The following is a 12,340-nucleotide window of genomic DNA, read 5'->3' on the forward strand; positions in this document are numbered from 1 at the left end:
AGTCTCAAAAGGCAGTGGAAGCAAAGTTTTTAAATGTATTTAAGACAGAGTTAGATATCTTGATTAACAAAAGGGTGAAAGGTCATCAGAGGTAGACAGGAATGTGGGATTGAGGTGACAAACAGATCAACCCTGGTGTTATTGAATGGTGGAGCAGACTTGAGAGACCAAGTGGCCTTCTCCCGCTCCTAATTCAGGTGTTCGTATGTTTGTATTGTGCTCCTGATTTTCAATCAGTTGGAAAATGGCCCTAGTCAATCATCACTTGAGCAAACATCTTGGCTTTGTTGTCTCATTAAGGAAGCCACTGGGGCTGTTAATGATAGGAGTCGTATAAATGAGCAATTTATAATAGTCGCTAACATATTCAGTGTGGGGCTTGCCTGACAATTATGTATTGAGAATACAATCTCCATTTTGTTTCAGAGCTGTTTGGCAAATCCTCCCATCCTGAGGGAAGAACTATTTTGCTGTCTGATCAGAAATTCAGCACCCTGCGAAAGCTTATTCAATTTTGCTACCAGGCGATGTAGGGAGAATGTTGGTGCTCATTTCCTTTCAATGTAAATTCTCAATAGGATAGCTTCTCCCCAATCCCCTCTTTCGATGCAGCACCTTTATCTTTCCAGGATGGCAATGTGGGACTCCTCTGTGCTCTCAGCTTCAAGTTTTAAACCCACAGATGGCACATCAGCTGGTGCCAGTTAATATTTGATACTGTGTGTAGCAAGAAAATACTTCAAACACAAGATTACTGGAATGCAGTTTGAAGCATTAAGCATCTTTATTTAATAATAATGCAGTAGATATTGCACAATATCTACTGTCATATTAATAACAAGATAATATTTGTGCAGAAGAAAGCTGTGAAATATAGTGTGTAAGTGTCAGTCAGGGTTTTTGAATGCTTGACATTTCACAGTGAAGTTAGCAGCAGAGACATGGGACAATGGTGAAGCCAACTGTTGATTAACTAGTCAATGGATGCTGCTCTATTCAGGTTATGTTTCAATGACATGGAATTCATCTGGGCAGGATGAGACCATCCAGCCTCACAATTAGATCACAACTGAGCTGCATCTTAAATTAATTTAATGCCTTTGGTTCCATATTGTTACCCACTTAAAAGCTACTGAACTCTGTATTGAAATTCTCAATTAATGCTCCCACTAGGCTCGATAGCTTTTTTGGGGAAGAGTTCCAGATTTCCATTTCTCGTCATGTGAAGAAGTGATTCTTGACATCATCCTGAGCTGCACAACTTTCATTTGGAGGTTGTGCTCCTGGGTTCTGATACTTTTTCTCTTTTTACTCTTTCAATCATTTTAAACACATTTGATGATGCAGCTGTAGTTATTAGAAAGATTAATGTTTCTTAATATTTCCTTTCAGGTACCTGCTACCGCCTGTCAACCAGAGTGGATACTGTGTGATTGCAGTGGGTGTAGCAGGGGGTGTGCCTGTACAACAAAGAAAATTTCTCCCACAACACATGTCACAGGTAAGACTGACTCTTAGCTCCACTGGTTTTAAATGATTATCTTTAACAATACAAAGTCCAACAATACAAGGTCCAATTCGCAGGATGCTTTAATCCTGGAAAGATGATACTTTACATGTCCTGATCTGGTGAAATGCTCAGTAGAATTCACACTTTTGTTAAAAGACATCAGGTTAAATCCCTGTTCAAAATGTTGGGTTTACCCTTTATGTGGAGATACTCTAGGATAATGTCTACCCTGAATACAGATTTGATAACTGGGGTGCAAATGAAGTATCTGATTAATGTTCTTTACTAAACTAGCCAATGAGACATTGCATTGCATCTCTTGTATGCAGTGGATGAAAGATACCAATACCAATATAAGATAGGTACAACGATGTTCACGTATCAAGGAATATTCAAGAGGCCAACAAGGTCTAATTCACAATGAAGCTCCAAACTCTGCTAATCTGTAACTTTAAAATATTTGATTACAAAACAGGTAAGACTTTTCTTTAAAATCTCCAGCAATAATTTACAATCTCTTGGAATGAGATTCCACTGATTAAATTGTTCTATTTCTGGGCAGGGGAGATTGATTAGCATTGTTGGAACTTTTTGCAGTGAGCTTAACAGTCACTTGGATATAAATATAGCAACTACATAAATATAGCAATTAAATATAGCAACTAGCTCATAAGGAGATTGAGGAGCAGCAACTCGTTTCACATACAAGATTACAGAGAGGCAAATGTCATCCAGTACCTCTTCAGAAGGTATCACTCCCTGTCACATGTTGCTGGATGATTTGTCTTTGTCAGACGGAGATCATGCCTAACAAGGAGGTGACTGGGTGACTAAATGAGGGAAGTACAGTGGATGGTGTCTGTATGAGGAGCATCTGAGTACTCTGGACCTGTACTCGATTGTGTTTAGAAGGTTGCGGGGGATCGCATTGAAACTTACAGAATAATGGATAAAGTGGATGTGGGGAAGATGTTTTCATTAGCCGGAAAGACTAGGATCCGAGGGCACAGCTTCCAAGTAAAGGGATGACCCTTTAGAACCAAGATGGAATATCTTCAGCCAGAGGGTGGTGAATTTATGGAATTCGTTATCACAGAAGACTGGAAGCCAGATCATTGGGTATATTTAAGACAGAAGTAGATAGGTTCTTAATTGGTAAAGGAATCAAAGGTTACAAGGAAAAGTGGAAGAATGGAGTTGAGAAACTTATTAGCTATATTTGAATGATGGAGTAGACAAGACGGGCCAAATGGCCTAATTCTGCTCCTATATCTTGTGGTTTTATGGTCTTATGGACTTCAGTAAGGTTTTTGACAAGGCCCCTAATTGGAGACTGAAGAATAAGATAAAAGCCCATGGGATCCAAGACAATTGGATCCAAAATTGGCATAGTCGCAGGAGGTAGAGGGTGATGGTCAAAGATTGTTGTTGTAACTGGATACCATGTCCAATGGTATCCATCACAAGGATCGGTGCTGGGTTCCTTGCTGTTTCTAGTGTATATTAATGATCTAGACGGGTTAGAGTGTCATTTGCAGCCTGGAAACAAACCCTTCAACCCCAGCCTGTCCATGCCGCCCGTTTTTTAGCCCCTGCCTCTGCCACCCTTTCAGGCAGTGAGTTCTAGATTCCCACCACCCTCTGGGTGAAAGAGCTTTTTCTCAAATCCACTTTAAATCTTCTCCCCTGACCTAATTGCCTGCATTTGACAAAATTGTACCCGCCCCTACTGCTACCTCTGGTATCTTGTTCCAGACACTCACCAGCCTCTGTGTGAAAAAATTTTCCCTCTGGACACTTTTGTATCTCTCCCATCTCACCTTAAACCTATGCCCCTTAGTTTTAGACTCCCCTACCTTTTGGAAAAGATGTTGACTATCCAGCTGATCTATGCCTCTCATTATATGCATCACCTCGCAATTATCTAAATTAAACTCCATCTGCCATTCATCAGCCCATTGGCCCAATTAATCAGGTTGCAATCCGAGATAACCTTCTTCACTGTCCACTATGCCACCAATCTTTGTATCATCTGCAAACTTACTAACCATGCCTACTAAATTCTCATCCAAATCAATAACATAAGTAAGAAATAGCAGTGGACCCAGCACCAATCCCTGAGGCTCACCACTGGTCACAGGTCTCCAGTTTGAAAAACAACTTTCTGCGCCACCCTCTATCTACTGCTGTCAAGCCAATTTTGTTTTAGATTTGTTTTTAAATGATTATTTTTAATAATACAGTAGATCATGCTTATAGGAGGCTTGATCAGTAAGTTTGCAGATGACACAAAGTTGGTGGTGCGGTAAATAGTTAAGGGGTAAGCCTTAGATTAAAGGATGATATAGACAGGCCCATCACCTGGGCAGAACAGTGGCAAATGGAGTTTAACCTGAAAAGTGAGAGGTGATGCATTTTGAGAGGACTAAAAATGTCAGAAAATACACAATGAAAGGCAGGAATTGAGAGGAGCAGTGGGACCTTATGGTGCATGTCCAAAGATCCCTGAAGACAACCGGACAAGTAGATAAGGTAGTTAAAAAAGCATATGGCCGTTATTAGCTAGGGAGGTTGTGATGGAGCTGTATAAAATGCTGGTTAGGTCATAGCTGGAGTACTATGGTGCAGTTTTGGTCGTCACATCATAGGAAGATGGTGACTGCACTAGAGAAGGTCCAGAGGATATTCACCAGGAAGTTGCCCGGGCTGGAACGCTTTAGCTATGAAAAGAGGCTGGTTAGGCTGGGGTTCTTTTCCTGAGAGAAGAGAGAGCTGAGGAGAACATAACTGAGGTGTATATTAAGGACGTAGAGTGGATAGGAACCTTTCCCCTCAGTAGAGAAGTCAGTAACCTGGGGGCATATATTTAAGGTCAGGGGAGGAGATTTAGAGTGGATTTGAGAAAAAGCTCTTTCACCCAGAGGGTGGTGGGAATCTAGAACTCACTGCCTGAAAGGGTGGCAGGGGCCGGACCATTCATAGCATTTAAGAACCATTTAGATGAGCACATTTTGTCACTTTGACTTCAATATAATTTAATTTTTCAGTCGTAAACCTCAGGACTCCAGTGGAATTGGAATGTCCGTGCACTCTTTAAACCAAGACTTCCCTGAGAACACTGATTCCGAATGAATGAGGCAGATAAACAGTTCAATTTGCTATCCCCACAGGGATGGACACCTCTGGTTAAATTATTCATCTCATCACATGCGGGAACAGAGAGTTGCATATGGATATTATGTTGTTGATTATTAAAATATCACCATCAGTGTAGAATTCATGGAATATTTTTGATTATTTTTCATTCAAACAAAGCCTGTGATCTTATATGTTAAGACTATCTTATGAAAATGTGCAGAGCATTAGAAAAGCAAGCTTTTATTGCCTAATTCTAGTATTCCAATCATGTCATTGTGAGCCTTCTTGTTTAACTGCTTCTGTCAATATGCTGACTATTCCAATGTTTTCCTGGCCAACCCCCTCTGTAAACTTGAGCTCATCGAAAACTGTGCTCGTATCCTAACTCATGCCAATTCCTGTTCACCCATCCCACTGACTGTACATTGACCCACATTGGCTTCAGTCTGGCAAGATCTTGCTTTTAAAATTCTCATACATATTTTCAGCTCTCAGCCTCAGCCCTCCCTATCTCTGTTACTTCCTCCACATCGCTTTGAGATCTCAATATTCTTCCAATTCTGACCTCTTGCACGGCCCAATTTTCACATCTCCACTACAGCTGGCAATATCTTGACCCCATGTTCCAGAATTTCCTGCCTAAACCTCCCCAGCCTCTCCAGTTCTTTCTCTCTTACTTGAAGACACTCTCCTCCCACCTCTCAGGCCAAACATTTGATCATGTGCACTAATACATACTTATGCAACTTAATGTCAAATTTTGGTCTGGTAACATTCTTGTGAAATGCCTTGCATCGACTTATTACTATCAAAGATGGCCTTTGCACATATAAGTGCATGTTTTGGTGGCTGTTCTCCCATGATATTTACAGATTAGAAATTCCAGAATACTGATCCAGTGATTAAGAAGGAACAAGTGTGCACATCGACAGGACCTGGTCATGCAACAGGTTAGGCATTCAGGTCTTTAACCCTAAAACCTGGATTAAAGCACGGCCCAGGTTTATTAGATAGAAGTTTATTCTGTTAGATCCAAATGAGTAAACTTGGAACAATTTGAACTCCTGTTTTCAATAGCCTTGTGTCTATACCAAACAATTATCTTACTGTATTCTGCTCCAGGATAGCAAAAGCACATACTGCAGTCGGTCCAAAAAAAAGGTTTACAAGAATGAATGCAGAATTGAAAGGTTACAACTCGGAAAGATTGAACAAATGGGACCCTGTCCTCTAGATAAGAAAAGACTAAGAGATGATACAGGGAGAACGTGCAATCTCCACACAGACAGTCACCCAAGTCTGAGTCTTTGGCACTGAGAGGCAGCAGTGCTAACCACTGTGCCACAGTGCCACCCACTTGATCAGATAGAAAATTATTTCACTTGTGGGGAATTATAACTAGGAGCCATGAATGAAAAATAATCACGAATTAATCCAGTAGAGAATTCCTGAGAAGCTTGTTTCTCAGGCAGTGATTAGAATGAGCAACCTGTTACAAGAAATAGTTGAGTTAGATAAAGATGCATTTAATGATAATGAATCTATATCTAGATAAATACAAGGGGAAAAAAATCGAAGTCTATACCATCAGGGCTACATGAAGAAGCATACTAGAATGCTCATGTGGAGCAGAAACACACACAGAAACTTGGGCCAAATGGCAATTTTCTGTGCTGTAAGATCTATGTAACTCCATGTGCCTCTGTTACGAGAGTGTTGTAATTTTATTCATTGAGGCCAGATGAAAAGAAAGACCAGATTTAGCAAGTGGTGCTTTTCAGAGGTCGGGATAAGGCACCATTTGCCAAAACTTCACCCAGCCATTAAACCTAACTGTGTTCCTTTGCAGCCTTGGAATCTTCCTTAGAATTTACTTTCCCACCTTTTTTTGTATTGTTAGCAAATTTGGCTGCAATGCAGTCAGCCCCTTCATCCAAGTAAATGGCAATAAATGTGGCCAGCCAGTGACACCCATTTCCCATGAATGGATGAAGAAAGATCATAAGTAATTGAGAATCCAGCACTGATCCCTCTTGTACTCCATTAGTTACAGTTTCCAATCCTAAAAATGACCCAGTTATCTCAATCCTTCTTTTCCTGTTAGTTAGTTAATCTTCTACCGAAGCTGATGTATTACTCCCAACATGATGAACTCTTATCTTGTGTTATAACTCTTTATGTGCTCCTTTTATCAAATGCCTTTTGGAAAACCAAATATACTACACCTACTGGTTTCTCTCTATCCACTCTGCTTGTGACATCCTCAGAGAACTCTATTAAATTTAGAAAATTATGACTTCCCTTTCACAAAATCATGTCAGCTCTGCCTAGTTGTATTACAGTTTGTTATTTCCTTAAAAGATCTGGCATTTTCCCAAGACCCGAAGATAGGATAACTGAGATTTGGGGTGGAATTTTTCTGGCCATGCTGGCCCTAAAACCTTAACCCCCTTAGCAGTTTGCAGTTTTCCAACCTGCTTGGACATTTCCAGAATCTTAGGAACTTTGGAAGATCACAACCAATGCATTCAGTACTTGGGCAGCTATTCATAGAATCATGGAATCCCTCCCTGTCAGAAGGAGACCATTCAGCCTGTCAAGTCTGCACCGACCACAATCTCACCTAGGACCTATTCCTGCAACCCCACATATTTACCCGGCTAATCCCCCAACACTAGAATCAAAATTGCACAGCTAATCAGCCTAACCTGCACATCTTTGGACTGCGGGAGGAAACCCACACAGATACAGGGTGAATGTGCATATTCCACACACACAGTGCCCCAAGTAAGGAATCAAACCCAGGTCCCTGGAGCTGTGAGGTTGCAGTATTAATCACTGTGCCAACGTGCTATCCGTATTTCTGGTAACATCCTATGATGCAGACTGTCATGTACAGGGGACTTGTCAGCCTTCAGCCCCAATAATGTTCCTCGTACTTAGTCTCCAGTGATAACGCCTGTTTTAAGTTTCTCTGTCTTCAATATATTTAGCAACTGAACACCCACAGTCCTCTAGGATAGAGAATTCCAAAGATTCACAAGCATCTCAGTGAAATGTCTCCTCATTTGAGTCCAAAATGGTCGGATCCCTATCCTAAGACTATGGTCCCTAACTTTAGACTTTCCAACAGGGGAAACATTCTCCCAGCATCTACACACTCAATTCCCTTAAGCATTTTGTATGTTTCAATTAGATCATTTCTCATTCTTTGAAATTCGAGGCAATATGGGCCTTGTTTATTCAACCTCTTCTCATAGGCGAATGCTCTCATCCCAAGAATTAGTCAAATTGTGCACAGCAGGATCTCAAAGCCAGAGGGAAATCAGTATCCAACTGATCTGGTTTGACAATAGTTATACCTTGGCCATGACAGAGACAGAGTGCCATCTTATTTTTGGCACTTAGTACCTACTGGAAAGATAGGAAACTCTGACAGTGCAGCACTTGCTGAGTACTGCACTGGAATGCCAGCCTTGGCAGCATGGTAGCACAGTGGTTAGCACTGCTGCCTCAAAGAGTCAGGGACCTAGGTTCAGAGTCTCGGCCTCGGTCGCTGTCTGTGTGGAGTTTGCACATTCTCTTCATTGTCTGTGTGGGTTTCCTCTGGGTGCTCCGGTTTCCACCTACTGTCCAAAGATGTGTGTAATAGGTTGATTGGTCATGATAAATTGTCCCTTAGTGTCAGGGGGATTAGGAGGGTCAATATGTGGGATTACGTGAGTGGGACTTAGGTGGGATTGTTGTCAGTTGTATGACTCTATTTAGTTAACAATCTGTGCAGCAAGACTTGAACCAATAACCTCCCGTTTCAGAGGGCATGTATGCTACCACTGAGCAACATCTGAAACCCAAAAGATGTTCCCAAGTTACATTGATTGATTCATAAATTGCTGCTAAACCAATTCTGAATGATAAGAAACATGTGTACCCACTCTCTACACTTAGGGAAGTTTTGGACCTGTCTATCTTGGTGCTGCTCCTGTGGACATTCTTCAGAAGATGAAAAATGGGCAGAACTACATAGGCTGCATCCGTGAGCTGCAGGTGAACAACAATGAACTTTCCATTTTGGAGGAAGCTGTAAGAGGGAAGAATATTGTGAATTGTGATATCTCGATCTGTGATTATCATCCTTGTAAAAACGGTGCTACCTGTGTCAGGTAAGGAGCAATATACAAGGTCTTCAAGTTCTTGTCTAACAAGCGGTAATATTATTGATTGCACTTGGAGTCGGTACTGACTCACGAGTAGTAATCTTGCCTCTGAGTCAGCAAGTTGTAAGCTCATGGCTTCAACATAGGATTGATAAATAACCGGAGAACACAGAGTTAAAGTAATTGCCGAAATATAAAGAGATAAAATGAGGAGTAAGTGGTTATGATCCATAATGTACTACCCAAAAAGGAGAATCACTAATAGCTTTCCAAAAGGAATAGGTTTTATACTTAAATAGGAAAAGAAAAATGTGGACTCTGGAATATTGGAAAAGTATTGGAAATGTGACTAATTGATTAGCTCATTCAGAAATCCAGCATAGTCATGATGGGCCTCTGGTGCTGCATTATTCTGTAACACTATGATATACTCACTTTACAGGTAGCTGCAGATTGTATTTATACACTCATTCAGTGAAGCATCAAATTCTATTCATAAATGACCTAGTCTCAGATTTATACAGAGCATTATTAAGTTTGCAGATGATATGAAACTTGGCAAAGTAGTGGACACTGGTAAGGATAGTTATAGGCTTCAGGTTGGGTATAGAGGGATATGAGCCAAACATGGGCAATTGGAACTAGCTCAGTGGTTAAAAAGGGACAGCATGGACAAGTTGGGCCGAAGGGCCTGTTTCCATGCTGTAAACCTCTATAACAAAGAAAGAATGGTTCAATGGGTAGAAGCACAGTAGATGGGATTCAGTGTAGAGGAATGTGATGTTACGCACTTTGTGATGACTAATGAGGAAAGATAGTGTGCTATAAGTGGTCCAACTTTGAAAAGAAAACATGTGCTGGGAAACTGTGATGTCCATAAACATCTTATTAAGGTAACAAATTGGTACAGTTGTTTAAAAACATATCAGCTACTTGTTCATAAATGAACACACTTTTGATTGACAACGGTAATGGGGTTGGCTGGCAGTAGTGGGGTCAAGGGTGCAGGAGGAAAGTGGAGTTGAAGACACAGTCAGATCAGCAATGATCTTATTGAATGTCAGACTGGTTTGAGGGGCCAATGGCCTACTCCTGTTCCCAATTATTCTATTCTTAGATACAAAGTTGGCTGAGGGGCAGACACACAGTCAAGGTGAATGATTGTTTTTCAGAGTATAGAGAATTGGGCATATGGCAAAGGGTTTCCCCAGGGTCAGTAGTGGAGCAATTGTTTTTCTTGATATATATCAATGACCTAGTCTTGGGTGTACAGAGCATTATTTCAACATTTGTAGATCACACTAAAGTTGGAAGTAAACTGTGAGGAGGACATTGATAAACCTAAAGAGGATATGGCTGGTGGAATGGACAGAATGTGGCAGATGAAATTTGATGCAGTGTGGCATCCTAATAAATCTTTTCTGCATTCTTTCTAGTTTAATAATATCCTTTCTGTAATTGGGTGACCAGAACTATACACGGTATTCCAAGTGTAGCCTTACCAATGCCTTGTACTTCAACAAGACGTTCCAACTCCTGCATTCAATGTTCTGACCAATGAAATCAAGCATGTTGAATACCCCTTCACCACTCTGTCGACCTCTGTCCACTTTCAAGGAGCTATGAACCTGTACACCTCGATCTCTTTGCTCCATAACTCTCCCTAACACCATACCACTAACTGAGCAAGTCCTGCTCTGGTTCAATCTGCCAAAATATATCACCTCACATTTATCTTAATAAACTCCATCTGCCACTCTTCAGCCCATTGGCCCAATTGATCAAGACCCCGTTGCAATCCCAGATAACCTCCTTCACTCTCCATTATTCCACCAATCTTGGTGTCATCTGCAAAATTACTAACCATGCCTCCTATATTCTTATCCTTATCATTAATATAAATGACAAATAACAGTGGATCCAGCACTGATCCCTGAGGCATACCACTGGTCACAGGCTTCCAGTTTGAAAACAACCCTCTACAACCACCCTCTGGCTTCTGTCATCAAGCCAATTTTGTATCCATTTAGCTACCTCACCCTGGATCCCATGAGATATAACCTTATGCAACAATCTATCATGTGGTACCTTGTCAAAGGCCTTGCTAAAGTCCATGTAGACATCATCAACTGCATTGCCCTCATCTATCTTCTTGGTTATCCTTTCAAAAAATTCAATCAAATTTGAGAGACATGATTTTCCACTCACAAAGTCATGCTGTCCCTAATCAGTCCTTATGTCTCTAAATGCCTATAGATCCTGTCTCTCAAAATACCTTCCAACAACAGACCCACCACAGATGTGAGGCTCACTGGCCTGTATGATTGGATTCAATACGTTCAGCACCTGTGCTATTTCTTCACAGCAAATGAAGTAGGGAGAGAGGAGAAGCAGGTGGTAATTCTATTTACAGGTTGCGATGCGAAACCTGTAAGTTGATAAGGAGCCTGACTTCTCTGGATACCCCTGATCTTAAAACCTTCAAAGAACTAAGAGAAGTAATGAAAGGGTATTATCAGTCAAAGTCCTTGGTGACTATGCAGAGATACAAGTTTAGCTCAATGACAAGAGCTTTTGGGGTGGTAATAGCAACTTTCTTGATGAGGTTGAGGCAAATTGCTAAACATTGTGAATTTAGGTTTGCCCTTAACGAGATGTTGAGAGACCGGCTAGTAAGTGCGAGTGATTAATACTGCCGTACAGAAGGAACTGTTAGTCATGGTAAATGCGCGGGGTTATGGGACTAGGGCAGAAGGAAGAGCCTGGATGGGATGCTCTTTCAGAAAGTCAGTGAAAACCTGATGGGCCAAATGGCCTCTTTCTGCACTGTAGGAATTCTATGATTCTAATGTTTCTTCAGGAATCTGGTGTAGACTCGATGGCCCAAATGGCCTCCTTCTGCACCGTGAAAAGACAGAAAAACTGTACTTTGCATATTTACTCAATAAACCATGAGTAGTAACATAGAATGTGAGCTTTCACTGATTCAGACATTATCTGTAAAGTGTAACAGAATTAAGTGATACAAGGAAGATGTGAATAGGGATCAAATGAAACTTTTCAATGCCTCAAAAAATCCAGCGGGATGAAGGAGTCACTCAACAACCACTGTACACTGCTAGAAATACCCCCAAGTGAATTCTGTATATTTAGGTTTGTCCAATATTGATCAAGAAAGCAATTCAATGTCAGTGTCAGTATTTATGATTCATATATCACATTGGGTGCGATTTTACATTTCAGTCGTGTTACTTCCTATCGACTGCGACTCCCCAACAAATAAATTGGTGATGTTAAATTGGCACAGACTTGGAGGATCAAAGGACTTTTCTGGAGCCAATTTGGGAGATAGGTTGTGGTGTTTGGTCCATCCTGGCAAAGGGGCCAAGTGGTTTTGGGAGTAGGGTGCAGAGGCTAAGGAGGGAGGAGGAACCAGGGACGGGCCAGATCTTAATGGAGGAACAAGGCCTCTGATGGGCCCCGGTGTCCAGAAAGGAATAACTGCCTCTTTTTTTACCTTCCCGTGGAGTGAGAC

General features: G+C 41.2%; 1 protein-coding gene across 1 annotated transcript in view; it reads left to right on the plus strand.

Moving 5' to 3' along the window:
* Positions 1-8,815, plus strand: part of LOC145345354 (protein eyes shut homolog) — a 308,622-nt gene extending 299,807 nt beyond the window's left edge. The window contains exons 10-11 of the mRNA XM_080193170.1: positions 1,393-1,501; positions 8,597-8,815. Coding sequence (XP_080049296.1) covers positions 1,393-1,501; positions 8,597-8,815 — 328 coding nt within the window. The remainder of the gene's footprint in view (positions 1-1,392; positions 1,502-8,596) is intronic.
* The last annotated feature ends 3,525 nt before the right edge of the window (positions 8,816-12,340 follow it).

The sequence above is a fragment of the Carcharhinus amblyrhynchos genome, chromosome 7 (assembly GCF_965287045.1).
Source record: "Carcharhinus amblyrhynchos chromosome 7, sCarAmb.v2.hapA, whole genome shotgun sequence".
Taxonomy (NCBI): Eukaryota; Metazoa; Chordata; class Chondrichthyes; order Carcharhiniformes; family Carcharhinidae; genus Carcharhinus; species Carcharhinus amblyrhynchos.